Raw genomic sequence first — 15,323 nt, 5'->3', positions numbered from 1 at the left:
TGAAGCAGAGAGCTAGTACTTCATTTTCATTGGAGGCATTTTCAGCATCATGAGTTGTCACAGCCTCTGAGCCTCTGAGCCCCTGATTTTAAGCCAGAAGGGCTGAGCGTATTGTAAACTTATTCTTTCATGTTGCTGTCTGGGAATGGACCACACTACAGCTGGTAGTTCTGGGGGTGATACTGCCGAAAGGCCTGAACACATGTTATTTTGGCTGCAATTGAGGAACTCGGGATGATATTAAGTTTGTATTTCAGCAACTGCCCCTTCTCCTATCCCAAAGCACCAATTACTGCCCTCTGCCTCAGCATTACCAGTATAAGATGACATTCCAAAGATTGCAGGCAACTCAGCCTGAGTTAATTCACAAAATTGTGCCATGCCGGGACTTGAGCTTGGGCTTAGGCTTGGGCTCAGCTTTAGACCCTCAGGCATCTCCTTTCTCTTCCTGCCTTCCTCTCCCTTATCTTCCACTGCAGCATGATTTTCTTAATCTTCATACACTCACTATTTTCATGAACAGTTACCCTCTGGCCCCACAACCAAACACAACTCATGGCCTCCCTTGGCCCTTGCATAACATTGCGTGGTGGCTCACACCTGTAATCCCCGCATTTTGGGAGGCTGAGGTGGGCGGATCACCTGAGTTCGGGAGTTCAAGAGGAGCCTGACCAACATGGAGAAACTCCGTCTCTACTAAAAACACACACGCAAAAATTAGCCGGGCGTGGTGGCGGGCTCCTGTAATCCCAGGCAGGAGAATCGATTGAACCCGGGAGGTGGAGGTTGCAGCGAGCCGAGATCGCGCCATTGCATTCCAGTCTGGGCAACAAGAGTGAAACTCAGCCTCAAATTTAAAAAATAATAATAATAAAAACCAAACTGTTGTGGAAACTGCAGTATACCCCAAATTTAGTCCACAGCCTCCACAGAATTAACAGTTAAAGGCAAATGAAAAATCTCAAAGGTTAGCCATTTGAGCAAGTAACCTTAACTTATTCTATTTTTTCAGTTTGGATTTAGCTGTCCTTTTACAAACAAGTGAGTTTGAATCTCTATGTTTTACAGTGTTATGACTAAATTTTTTAAAGTGGAAAACCCTGTGATCTTTGCTTGTGTGTGTATTTATGTTTGCATGTTTTGTGTATGTAATAATTTTCTTCCAAGATATGTGAAAGAACTCTATTTAATTGGCTTACAAGATATGTGAAAGGGCTCTATTTAATTGGCTTAAAGGGTCAACAAAGCAAACGTAAAAGAGTCTCTTGACTATTCTTGCTGTACTTGTATAAATAATCAGGCTTTGTTTGATGAGGTTAAATTTATTCTGAAACAAGCCTTATCTTGGCAAAAACTGCAACGACTAGAGGAGAAAATTTATTATTAAGAAAGGAAAACTATACTTTATCTGTTATTAGATTGCAGCCCTATGCATTGCTTTTGAGTTTATTATTATTTATCTACAACCTGGACTAAATTTCCAATTCTTCTAGGTTCGTCCAACCCAATTTTCTGGCCTGGAATTGCTAAAATAAAAATCTGCTCTGTTCCTGAAGCTCTATACACTAAAGCTACACAACTCAATGTAAATTTCAAGGGATGAATCTCATGTCTCGTGTTTGGGCCACACAGAAAGTTCACCGAACCACTCCATGCCATACCCAAAGACATTTAGTGTGTAAACCAGTATGAGAAGTTGATGGTTTCATGCCATGGACAGCTTTTTCTAAGAATGATAGAACAATACTTACAAAAATGAGACTATTATCCTTCTTAAATTTTCTTTGCTTGTGCCTTCTTTTTCATTTGACAGGATAATACCATAGTTATAATTTCATAATCATCAGCTTCTGTGGGTACCTGATGGAATGTTGGATCTGTCATGCCAATCCCAAATCTTTACATGATCTAAGAGATGCTTTCTTCCATGTAGTGAATAACTTTGGCAATATTCTTAACACAACTTTTTGTTCAAATTGTACCAATGATCCCTTTTTACAGAGTTAGCACTCTCGGCTTTAATTTAACCAAGTCATGAGATACTAAATAATAGAATCACTAACCAAACTATGTAAAAGACTCAATGCCTATACCAAATCTTACCCAGTCCCACATGGTCTTTTAATTTGTTTAATTGAGCTCTTGGTTCAGAACCATCGTCCAAAATGAATTTGTTATGCTCCTGTTGGTTTTGCTTTGCATTATTTTCTTTAAGCTTTGTACCTGTTACCTGTCTGACTTCTGCAGAAATGACACTCCTGAGATAATAATGCTGGCTCAGCACTTAAAGGATATGCCAAAAATGTTGAATTGAAAAAATTGACTTCATAATGAATTCCAGGGAGAATTAGCCTGAAACCCACTCCTTCCAAACATCCTTGTTGCTCAAATGTGGCTAAAAGTGTTTTGAAACTGACTCCCAGTCACCAATCACTTGGGACCGACTTGGGAACAAACCAACTAAATCAAGTGCATCCAAGCACTGAGGAACACATAATGCATAACTACAGGATGATTGATCAGAGATGCTTTCAGAGAAAGATCTTGATCAAAGGGGGAACTGCAAAAGTTGTCAGAAGCAAAATGGAGTCACTTATGCCAAACCCTAACAAAATGGAGTCAGGAGTTCATGAAGGAAGGGCTTTCCTGTACACTTTCTTGTGGTGGAAATTGCCATTAGGACATTGCCAAACTACAACCTTGCAACAAAGGCTACTTCTGTACTTCCAGTAATAGGCAGTCCTAACCACAATCTTGCAAGTGGCCTTACTTGCTGCCATCAGGGTCCCTGCAGTCAGGGTTCTCTCCATAAAACTCTCTCAAGCAGCAGCCAATGCACATGTCCTCACCTGCAATATGATCCTGTAAACCAGTGAACTTTCATTTTACATTAACTGGCATATATGTCTCCTTTTTGTCTTTAAAAGTTTCTCACTGCCTTAACATTTCCAGACGAACTTATGATTTGTTATATGCATTTCCAGAATTTACAAATCCCCTACTTATTCCTGAATATATTCATTTCTTTGGAGAGTGACTATCTGTTGTTATTTTGAGTTGACAGAGGAACTCAAGATATGGTAGTCAAATCATTCATTTCCTGAATGATGAAAATGAAGAGTAGAAATAGTAACTGATTGGCTTAGTTAGAAAGACATACAAACTACACTTTAACATCAGGCTTCTAACTGGTAGCTTGGTGCTTTATAAGCCACACTGAGTCCCTGACACTACAGCCTCATGTAAAAGAGAGAAATTATAACCAATAGTGACCTTAATTACAAAAAATAGAGAAATTAGAATATCCAATATGTATTGAAACATTCATTTTATCTTAAAGTTCTGTGGAAACTTGCTATTACTACATAAACATTTTAGTAAATATTTAATAATGCATCATTATTTAATTTTTTATTAATACCTTATTTATATATGAAATGTGAAGATAAAGGCAAAGTGGGAAGAGTCAGTTGACTCTAATCCTCCAGAGTGAATGTAAAGAGTATGCGAATGAATTCAAAGTTAGCTATCAATATTTATCTCCAACACTAACTTTCTTTCATCTCATCTTCAAACTGGACACTGACTGTGTAACTGGACAGATGGGGTTCATCCATGCTTTGCTGGTGCCACTCACCTTTGTTCTTCCCAGCCAGCTTGTTCATCAGGTAGGATTTGCCTGTGCGGTAGAGGCCCACAATTGCCACCACTGCTACAGGCTGTGTAATGGCAGACAGAATCTCCAGAGCTTCTGGATTTACCACCAGATGCCCTTTAGTGTTTTCAATGAGGCATACTGGGCCTGGCATGTGGATCTCTGATGCCATGTTCGGACCGTTCCTTTGTCTGCAAGGAAAAAATGAAGCAGAAAGTAATGTCTGGTCAGTCAATTGAGCTGAATTCTACAATAGGGCATAAATTTTTGTTTATTATTCTTGAGCATTGTTTCTTGTGCATTTCTAAGAAGACCTGTGGCCCTTTAAGGTTGTCCTATAGACAGGGCCACTGGTTGCCTTTTAAAATAACTTAATTTTGAAACAGACTTATAGAAAAGATGCATGATAGGTATGAAGAGTGCCCATATACCATTTCCCTGGCTTCCCCTAATGTTAATATTTTACATAACCTTAGAGCAATTACTGAAACCAGGATTTTAACATTGATACAATGATAACTAATTTACACTCCTTATTGACATTTCACCAGTTTCCCACTAATGTCCTTCTGCTTCACGATCCAATCCAGGATCTCTCATTGCATTTAGTCATTATGTTTCTGTAGTTTTCTTGCATCTTTGATAGTTCCTTATTCTTTTTTTTGTCTTTCATGTCTTTGACATTTTAGAATAGTACTGGCCTTTGATTTTGAGGAATATCCTTCACTTTGGAGTTTTCTGATGTTTCCTCATTGATTGAAGTTATGCATTTTTTTTTTTTTTTTTTTGCAAATGTCACAGAAGTGATGTTCTGCCATTTTCAGTGTCTTGTATTAAGAGATTCATGATGTTGACATGACTTTTTCTGGTGCTGCGACCTTCACTTTGATCACTTGGTTAAAGTGCTTGCTGCCAGATTTCAGATTTCTCCACTGTAAAGAGTTTTGTGCCACTTTGTCACTAAAACATTTCCATTTTGAGAAACAGTTTGGAGACTATGCAAATACAATCTCATCATACTTTGTTGTTGTTGTTGTTGTTGTTGTTTTTTCAGCCACTACTTTTAGTTTTTATTGACGATTCTTTTTGTAGTGTTTGACTAAATAGATTTTTTATTATAGTCATTCTTTCTATATTTATTAACTGGAGTTCTACCATGAGCAAGGGCTGTTCCTTCTTTATTTATTTTGTTTGCTCATTTAATCATTTACTTGTATCAATGCAGACTCAGAGATATTAGTTTTACTCTGAGGGTTTCAATACTTTACAATCAATATTTATTTTGTTACTCAACTTGTCCTAGATTTCGTCATTGAGAGCTTCTTCAAGCTGGATCCTTTTTTTTTCTTTTTTCTTTTTTCACATGCTTCCATCATATTTTCAGTGCTTCTTTTCTTTTTGGCTCCACAACGTATTCTAGAAAACACATCTGCATTTTTCCTGCTTTATCCCTAGAATCCACCACTTCTCCCAGTATCTTTGGTTTCTTTCATTGGATAATGGTATTTTGACACCAAGATATCTCTCTAGGTGTGTTAATTATTTCTAGACCCACTCAGGGGCAAATGTGAGAAATATATGTATGTATACTAGCACACATCTGTATTTATTTTTATTTGTACATTTCTGTAATAAAGCTTGAGATTCTGTTGATATTTCCAGTTCCAATCCAACACATCTGAGCTCATTCAAGCTTCTGACTTTCCTTTTTAAACTATTTTCTCTAAATAAGCTAGACTTTGGTCTCCTAATAGGTGATACATTTGTTTCCTTGCTCAATCCTAGTATATTCATATAGTAGTATCAAAATTGATAATAAATCTGTGGAAAAATAAATTTACTTACTACAAGAAAATTATTAGCGTACAGTTCTTTTGGTCTTTAGCCTTATATACACACTCAAAACATTGCACTTCAAAGTTGCTTAGGTTAGTTTTGTCCTTCACCTTCTTCAGTATGATTAAATTATTCGTTTGTAAAACAGTTAGTTACATTTGTTACTGTTTCTGTTTCATTTTGGCCTCCCTCACATCTTGGTCTCTTGGTTGATTTTAAGTATGATTTATTTTTTGAGTTTGTGAAACAACATGGTTCTTAAATTCAGAGCTTTTCAAAAAGTTACAGTCAGAGAAGTGTCACTTTTCCTTCCTCTTACCACTCCACTCCCATTGCACTGGTCTTCTATTCTTTCTACCACATTCCAACCCATCCTCCGTAGATACCCAATCTTGTTAGTTTTTGGTTTACCCTTCTGGGATTTTCTTTTCACAAACGAGAATGTACCTATTTTCTTTTTCACATTTTCTAACACGAAGATCATATCATATAGAAATTTGGAAATCCCTCCACATCTGTTCATAGAAAGCCTTTAAAATCCTTTTAACATTTATCTACTCCTTTATGTGGATTATACCCCAGTTTATTCAATCACTCTTCAATGTATGGGCATATAGATTGTCTCAAATATTTTGCAATTACAAACAATGCTGCAATGAATAACTCTGTAACTTTATGCAATGTGTATTTTTATATTGTTACAGGAGTAATTTCAGGATAGATTCCTACCAACAGGATTGCTTGGTCAAAAGATGAGAGTATATAATTTTGTAGATATTGCCAAGTTCCTCTACAGAAGGTTGTACAAGGCTGCATTCCCACCAGCTCATCTTGTATGTCATTTTCCAGAAAATGGAATTTTTCTGAGGTGCCCCGCTTACTCTTCTGACTTAATTACAAAATTTCCTTTGGAAGCTTTTTACGTTCACATTTAGATCTTTGGATTGAGCAAAGCTGAGCTCGCTGAGCTCATGTGTATAGTAATAGTAATTTTCATCTAGGGAACATTGTGTCATACATATCTGCATATTTTGAAACATAGATACCATTCTAACCCATCCTTGGTCCTGATTTCTTCCAAGCCCCTCTGTGGGCAGGGTCTGGTCAGACTGTGGGACTCAGGTTACCCAATGGCTTTCTCCTTTCACTGTGCATCGGCATTCACACATTATTCATGCAAGCCTGATAGCTCGCACCGGACACTTATCTGTTGATTTTTGACTCAATTATGTTACCAGATTTTGAATTCTCTGCATTTTAAGATTGATTCTTTATTACCTCCATGTATATCAGTCTGCATATTGTTTTTAATTATTTCATGTAATGAAGTCACACCAGGAAACATTCTTTGAGAAACCATGGCTTGTTTTTTGTCTGATCTCTGCCGTATAGGGAGTAGCATGTGCACAATTGTAATCTTGCTATCTTTATCCAGGACTTGATAAATTAAATATTTTGATAGTTTTGTAAAGTTAAAAGGAGTGAAAAGCCTTCTTGTAGTAATGCTTTAATTTTGTGTTTTTAAGTTGAATGTCTCAATCCTTATAACTTATGTGATCATTATACAAAGTATATAATCTCTTTAAGATACAAGCAAATATAGATGATAGATACTATAGTTTTCATTTTTATCCTATAATAAAGAGTGGTTTGCTTCCATATAGAGTTAGTTACTTCTGACTTGTTCCACTGGAGGCTTCTATTAAATTATCTGTCTTCCCATCACTTCAACAGAAGATGGCAAAAACGCCGTTTATTTTTCTGTGATCATGACCCATTTCCTCTTATAGCAATGGCCTACAGGATCTGCTGGCAAGCAAGAAGGGCAAACCAGAAACTAAAAAGATTGGGTATCTATGGAAGATGAGTGAAAACACAGTATGGGTCTGTCCAATTCCATAGCTTATACTATGCTACCATAAAATAGGAATCAATCAATCATTGGCTCAGAAAAGGTGGTGGCACAAAGATGTTATAAGCTCCTCGATTATAATAATGTGTTGCCTCTTTTTGCAGCTCCCAAGTTACCTACCTTCATTTACCTATAGCTATAAATGTTGGCAATAAAGAAAGTGACAGAGTCTATTAGGCAGATATTTAAAGATAACGGTAATTTAAGATGGTGCCAGAAAAGAAATAACAATCTTAGAACATTAGCTTCTCTGAATATCTGTTCCACCTCTACTGAAGCCTAATTTGACACAGCAGGAATTAGAGCACAGTAAAGTACATGCAGTCACCTAAGGCCAGGATTTCATCTAGACTTGTATCCTGTAGCTGGCTCAACTGCAGCGTACCTTGGGGATGGTCAACTCAGAGAAAACTAATGGATCCTTATAAATCACAAAATCCTTATAAGTCCTAGTCTTACCCAGAGTAGAGATCCTCCGGAGTTGGTAAGAAGGCAGCTTCCATGAGAAAGTTACAAGTCTTTATTCTCTTCTCTTTAGTTCTGAATTTGGCTGCACTGCTTTCTCCCTCTTTTTTTCTTGCTGGAACTTTGGACTTTTACCTTACCTCTCCAATGTCAGGGGCTTTCCAGACTTTCTAGAGACCTGTATTTATACATGTAAAAAGCAACGCAACCTCTGCGAATAAATAGAGTAATATGACAGTCCGTGATTTAGCAACAATAAAAGAAATTGCTGACAGCTGTGCTAGTGAGAGGATTTGACATAATTTCTCAAACAGAATCTTCCAATTTTATTATTAGAAGAGATCTTAGAGACAGCTTGCAATTACTTAAAGAAAAAAACTTCATTGAATCATTTAAAATAATGACATTCATCTCATGTTTGTGGGCCACGTTGAGAAGTGCAGGAATGAGAAAGCTTAATATAATATTGTTTAGGTTCAATTCGCTTGAATATTAGACTCTTTTAAAATGGACCTCATTATTTGCGTTTAGAAATGAGGACTGTAAGTACTCTGAGGGAATGTCCACGTCTTACACATGTTTGAATTATTAACACCTAACTCAGGTCTTGGCACTTAACATTTAATGATAATGAAGGCAGTACCCATTTTGTTTACATAGATTATCCCATTGTATTCTTATCAGGAATACTTTTACCACAATGTTAAAAGAGAAATGTAATAATTTGTTACAATTACGGAGCTACTAAATAAGATTTGGGCCCAAGAAGTCTTCCTGTCAATCACTTCATTAAAATACTCTGTGTTTGCTTAGTGTACAGTAACAGTGTTTTCTCCTCATCAGTTCCATTCTAGGCCATATTCTTTACACATACCATTTTAAATATAAAAATACCTCAAGATAAAGGGTGTTTATTATCCCCATTGTCCAAGGGGGAAAAATAATCAGAAAATGGGTAATTAATATGTCTAACTAAAGCCATTGAGCTACACACCAAGGTAGCAAGTAATTGAGTGAGATTCAAACTTGAAAATCCATTTGATTAAAATCACATTGATTCGCTATGGCATATTGTCTCTAAAAGAGAGGAGGGTGGGAAAAGGGGAAGAAAGAGAGAGAAATGGAGAGCAGAGAGTAAGACCTGTGCATGTGTGTGTGTGTGTGTGTGTGTGAATATTGATGAGACTGAAAGTGAAAGTAAGGCAGGGTTATTTCAAAACAGAGCTATTGCTAGGAAATCACCTGCTTTTTCTAAGCATTAAAATCTATTGTTTATATCAGGCAAACAAAAAATAGCCCTAGGCAAAATTGAATCTTTGTGAATTATGTATAATTTAAGGGTATATAAATTTATAAGAAAAAAAGATTCCACTTTCCCAACTTGTTGTTTTTTGAGATGGATTTTCTCTCTTGTTGCCCAGGCTGGAGTGCAATAGCATGATCTTGGCTCACTGCAACCTCCACCTTCCTGATTCAAGTGATTCTCCTGCCTCAGCCTCCTGAGTAGCTAGGATTACAGGCATGAGCTACCACACCCGGCTAATTTTGTATTTGTAGTAGAGATGAGGTTTCCCTCTGTTGGTCAGGCTGGTCTTGAACTCCCAATCTCAGGAGATCCACCTGCCTCGGCCTCCCAAAGTGTTGGGCTTACAGGTGTGAGCCACCATGCCAGACCCCAACTTGTTTTTAGAGTGTTTCTTTGGAGACTAGTGGGCCAGAGTCCTTTCTTTAACCTTTTGAATATAAATAGAGCTTTCTAGAGGTTAAATATCATTGCCAGCTTTACAACCCAGAGATGTCTTCAGGAGCCTGGATTCCATGTCTTTTGAAATGGAAATATCCAGAAAGACAGGCTTCCTCACACTTTGGGAGCTTAAGCCCCGTGCCTATCCTGTCTGTAGCCATTTCCTCCAAGGGAGATAAATTTTAATATTCTTTCAGATAAGTAAATAGCTACTACATTTCCAAGGTGAGCATAGGATGAAGAATACAAGGAAGGTATAGCAAAGTTCTGAATGTAACAGCAAATTATGTTGTCAGTTCTGTCATGGGAAAACAGGATGGCATTGATCCTAAGGAAACATGTTATATAAACCAGCTAAAAACAGTGCAGTGTAAATGCTGGGCGAGGTGGCTCACACCTGTAATCCCAGCACTTTGGGAGACTGAGGTGGGCGGGTCACTTGAAGTCAGGAGCTTGAGACCAGCCTGGTCAACACAGTGAAACCCCGACTCTACAAAAATACAAAAAAAAAAAAAAAATAGCCGGGTGTAGTGGTACATGCCTGTACTCCCAGCTACTAGGGAAGCTGAGGCAGGAAAATCACTTGAACCTGGGAGGCAGAGGTTGCAGTGAGCCAAGATAGCACCACTGCACTTCAGCCTGGGTGATAGAGTGAGAGTCTGTCTCAAAAAACTATTTTATAAAACGTGAATAAGAAAAGACACTACATCTGCATTTTATATATATTGGATATGTAATTTTAATGTGTAAGTAAGAAATGCTCGCACAGGTTTGGGTCTGGTGGCTCACGCCTATAATCCCAGCTACTTGAGAGGCTGAGGCAGAATAATCGTTTCAACCTGGGAGGTAGAAGTTGCAGTGAGCCCAGATCGCGCCACTGCACTCCATCCTTGGCAACAGAGTGAGACTTCCTCTCAACAATAACAACAACAAACAACAAAAATAAAAATAAAATAGTGCAGTATAAAGAGATCTTATGTGTTAGGATGTATAAATTCTGTGAACTTTCAACCTGATTTTGCAGTCATTTGTGGAATACCTATCTGCATGTATTTGGTTCTTGTTAATAATAAAACAGTATTCCATTTTTTCTAAATTTTTGTGGAGACAACATTTTTGTTACAACTTTTATTTCACCAACAATATGAAAGAATTAAATTTACTACTTTCCCTACATACCCATTTCCAGAAGAACTAAAGTTGTTACCTATAGGTAAATTTAAATATGTTGATTAATTCAATTCATGGTACATATTAAATAATTTTATTTTTCAAAAACCTAGAAATCAATGACAAAGAACAAAAGCCTAGTAGTAGGATATCTACTGTAAAATTAGCAGTATTTCTAACTCATTGATGAGATTAGAAGTTATTTTTTATTTTTATACTTTCCAGCATATTGTGACTTTTTTCAATGACTAAATTATCATCCCAGGAAAACACATACACATCAAGAAAGTCATTTTCCTGTTGAATAAGAAGATCGCTTATTTAAATAATCATTTTCTGCTGGGTATTTGGTATTGTAATCCATTGGTCATTTATTTGTAAGACAGATATTTAATAAGAAATGACTACACACAAAGTCTGTCATACATTAGTGTTTAATTGTATACAATTGAAGTATTTATATTAAGGCAAGTCAGGTAGGAAAGGGTACTTAAAATGAAAATCTTATTCTTTTGATGTGGACAGAAATCAAAGGCGTTTGATATAGTTACATGAGGTGGTTAATGACTACGTGAATTGCCCTAGTCTGAAATAAACATTTTGTGATTTAGTGATTTAGCACAGGAAGCATTTTCTTTTTCTTCTGTATTAAGAACAAAGGGTTTTCCGTTGACATAGGATTGATACGATAGTGAAGTCACGGGGCTTAAAGTATAAGGCTGCTTTGAAATCACCTTTCCAAAATTATAACTGAGGAAATTGTGACAGTGAAAGAAATCAGACCTAACTGACCCCATCTTGCTTCTAACCTTTAACCTGTCCTTGTTCATCCTGGGGCCTAGGCCAAACTAACTTTGGGAAGGAATTCAGTTCATGGTTTGACTCTGAAACAAAATTGATAACAGCCTTTTCCTGAAAACACCCCTTATTGCCTGGGAACCAGTCTGCCTTTGCAGGACCAACAAATTAGCTACAAGATTAGAAACTACAGTTTATGAGTCATGCAGCCTCTGGCTCCAAGAGTCTGAACCTCCTCAAATTGCTCCTGGGATAACATCACTATTGCAAAATCTAAGATAAGTGCTTGAGATATTATGCAGACCCCATACTTGATGAATCAGTTGACACCACCTAGACCAGTCATCTGGCCCAAGCAGCTCACGCCACCCAGACCAGTAATCTGGCTGAACCAGTTCTGCCATCCCACCCAGGAACAAAAACCAGCAAGAAAAATGGACTTTGATCCCCTATGATTCCATCTCCAACTTGAACAATCAGTACTTCCCACTTTCCAAGCCGCTAGTCACCAAATTATCTTTAAGAACTCTGATCCCCTAATGCTTGGGGAGACTGATTTGAGTAATAATAAAATTTGGGTCTCATGCATAGCCGGCTCTGTGTGAATTACTCTTTCTTCATTGCAATTCCCCTGTCTTGATAAATCAGCTCTGTCTAAGCAGTGGGCAAAGTGAACCCATTGGGCAGTTATAGTTTAGGAAAAGTAAACTAGTCACACAGTTTGCGTTTATGAATATGGTGAAAGGTATGTCAAAGCCGTGGTAACTTATCCTAGTTGTGCTGTATTTCAGGGACTGGAGCTGCTGCCCAGTTTCCTTCACTCCAGACAGGATCCTGTCTCTGGTCTACCTGCGAGGCTATAGGACCTCGCTGTGTCCACCTTGGGGTGTGTTTGCTTCACAGACAGGGAACGTCCCTTGGGAGCAGACACATCGCTTAAATGTTTTTACTTCCTCTCTGTATCATATTCAATGTGATATAGGAGTAAAGAATAAATTATTTAGGCAGGTAGTGAGGGTACGGGTATCCTTGGTAAGGTTTTCCTTTTAATGAAAAGCAGCCCCCAAATAATTTTCTTTTCTAACAAAGAGCAACCTGTATAATTGAGCTGCAAACATATACCAGCAAGCTAGAAGCTTGCACAGGTGAATACCGGCAGTTGTGCCAACAAGAGCCTGGGACTAGGCATGTTCAAATTGTGGCTCTCTTCTTTCTTCTCTTTGTCAGCCACATGTACAGTAAGAATCAGACAACGAGGTTCCGGCCAAATGGAAAGTCCATTTGCATAATAAGATTAGGGTGGGGTAGCCAGCCTTCTGGGCATGTTATATAAACATCACAGCTGGTCCAGCCAATCTATGGTCCCTATGTAAACCAGACACCACCTCCTCAAGCCTGTCTATAAAATCTGGTGCACTCTGCTGTGGGTTGGAATTCTCACTTGGGTGCCTCTCTCTCTCACAAGAGAGGCAGCTGTTCTCCTTTCTCTTTATCCAGACAATGATGCCACTTAGATGTACATACATGTGACATGATTTCATCTGACTAAGGAGGCCAAAGGAGACCAAGCAACACTGTCTCCTCAGCTTTTTGTTTTTCTGAACTATTTCTAGTGTGAAAGGAAAATATCTTAGGCCCCAAATCACTAAGCTAAAGGGAAAAGTCAAGCTAGGAACTGATTAAGGCAAACCTGCCTCTCATTCTATTCAGAGTCACCCCTCTGCTCACTGAGATAAATCCGTACCTGATTGCCTCCATTGGTGAGGCTAATGAGAAACTTAAAAGAATGCAACCGTTTGTCTCTTATCTACCTATGACCTGGAAGCCCTCTCCCCATTTTGGGTTGTCCTGTTTTCCGGGACAAACCAATGTTCATCTTACATATGCTGATCGATGTCTCATGTCTCCCTAGAATAGACTCCGTCTCAAAGAAACAAACAAACAAACAAACAAACAAAAAAACTGTTCTCTGATCACCCAGGACACATGTTGTCAGGACCTCCTGAGGCAGTGTCATGGGTGCACATCCTTAACCTTGCCAAAATAAACTTTCTAAATTAACTAAGACCTGTCTCTAATTTTCATGGTTCACACTAGTATTCTTGGAGAGATGCCCTATTTTCCTTTGTATTTCTAACAAGGTTCCACTCCTAACTTCTACTCTAACCCTGAAGAGTTTTCGTAAGAAATAGAGTCTGTGAGAGATCTTCAAGCTCAACCTAACAAGTGAGAAGATAGCACTACTGAGGTAGGCTATAGACATGTTATGGGACAATCAAAGACCGGAGAGACTGAAAAAGGCTCAGGAGAGTTTATTAAATTAAGGTGATCACCAGCTCAGCCAGGCACACGTCCAGAAAGTCTGAGTCCTGAACAAAGGGCTTTTCCTACTTTTAAACATCTTAAGGTGGGAACTATGTGAGGCAGGAAGCAAGTCACAGAAGCTAAAAACGAAGGCAGCATTAAACATTTCTTACATCTTGAGAGAAGCATGTCTTGCAACCTAAACTTAATCAGTCTTGTGACCCTCCAGCCATGCAGGAGGTAAGCAGGAACTCGCTGGGCTTTTGAGGAATACACTTTGAGGAATGTGGAGTTGGGGAGTATAGATAAGGTCCACCGACCACAAAGAGAAGACAGGCTGTTAATATTCTCTTTTAACTTGAGTGTAAGGGGTGTGGGGAGGGTCACACTTCGCAGCAACTTCAGGAGGATTTTTAAATTTATATTACTGTTACTATTAGGTTATATTTGATTTCATTAATTCCTTCTTCATTCCCTGCTTTTGGTGCTCGACAAGAACGTAGATTAGTAAAGAGCACCACAGTTAGCTATTTCTTCTTGAGTGAGTACGTACTCATCTTGGGATACTGGTGGGTAGCTTTGCAGAGCCATTATTCAGGTGGTGGTATGTCTGTCCTTGGTGGCTCTGCTGCTTACTCTTTTTGTCTTAGATTTTTACAGACGGTCCAATATTATTTAGTTTACTGAGATGTGCAGCTTTGCAGGCATCAAAATATATGGACACAGGCCCTTTATGCGAGTAAGGGAAATTTTGTTTTCTTTACAAGTTTACAGACTCTGGTTTTTGTAGGGTTTGTATATGATGACATTAGGGGTTCACCAATTTAGACTTGAAACCAGAAGTCACTGGATAAGAACTCTGGGTCGTAACATACTTGGGGCTGCCCATTGCCAGGATCACAGAGAAAATAACTGGTCTGATTGTAGACAAAAGTTCCTATGAGTCCCTGTACACTCATAGTAGATCTGGTATAACAGAGTTTTAGTCACACATTTTCCAGACCAGGCTTCTATCATATAATGATGACAGTCTTCCTGGTCCCTTTTTATAACCATAGGTGAAAGTGTCAGTGGCTTTAATATTACTAATATGATTAAACTTATACTATGTTTGGGCACCCTTTTGGGCAACAAGCTTGGCAGTATTTGCAAGGATAACATGACAGCAAAAATCAGTACAAATAAGAGTATAACTACGTTTGTAAATTCAATCCACATTTACTTATCTATCATTGACTTCCTCAGGCTTCGGCCATGTGTAGACTAGTCAGCTTCCCGTTGTGTGACTGGAGCAGGGCTCGATGTTTCCTCAAGCTTCAGCTGTGCGTGGACCAACCAGCCTCCGGTGTGGTGAGAGCAGGGCAGTTGTCCTTGTCAGTAGTGGCTTGGTTTTGCTGCAGGATCAGTTGTGTCAGGTGGTCTGGGTTTTAGTGACTGGT

The 15,323-nt window shown here is 38.4% G+C and overlaps 1 protein-coding gene across 1 annotated transcript in view; it reads right to left on the bottom strand.

The window, feature by feature from the left end:
- The window catches only part of GBP7 (guanylate binding protein 7), a 46,403-nt gene extending 38,323 nt beyond the window's left edge, over positions 1–8,080 (bottom strand). The window contains exons 1-2 of the mRNA XM_015144520.3: positions 7,863–8,080; positions 3,638–3,846 (exon numbers count right to left, since the gene is read on the bottom strand). Of these exons, the coding sequence (XP_015000006.3) occupies positions 3,638–3,846; positions 7,863–7,906 (253 nt within the window). The 5' untranslated portion in view covers positions 7,907–8,080. The remainder of the gene's footprint in view (positions 1–3,637; positions 3,847–7,862) is intronic.
- Positions 8,081–15,323: the final 7,243 nt, after the last annotated feature.

Source organism: Macaca mulatta, chromosome 1 (assembly GCF_049350105.2).
Source record: "Macaca mulatta isolate MMU2019108-1 chromosome 1, T2T-MMU8v2.0, whole genome shotgun sequence".
NCBI classification, from domain to species: domain Eukaryota; kingdom Metazoa; phylum Chordata; class Mammalia; order Primates; family Cercopithecidae; genus Macaca; species Macaca mulatta.
This window is presented reverse-complemented; position numbering and strand designations above follow the sequence as displayed.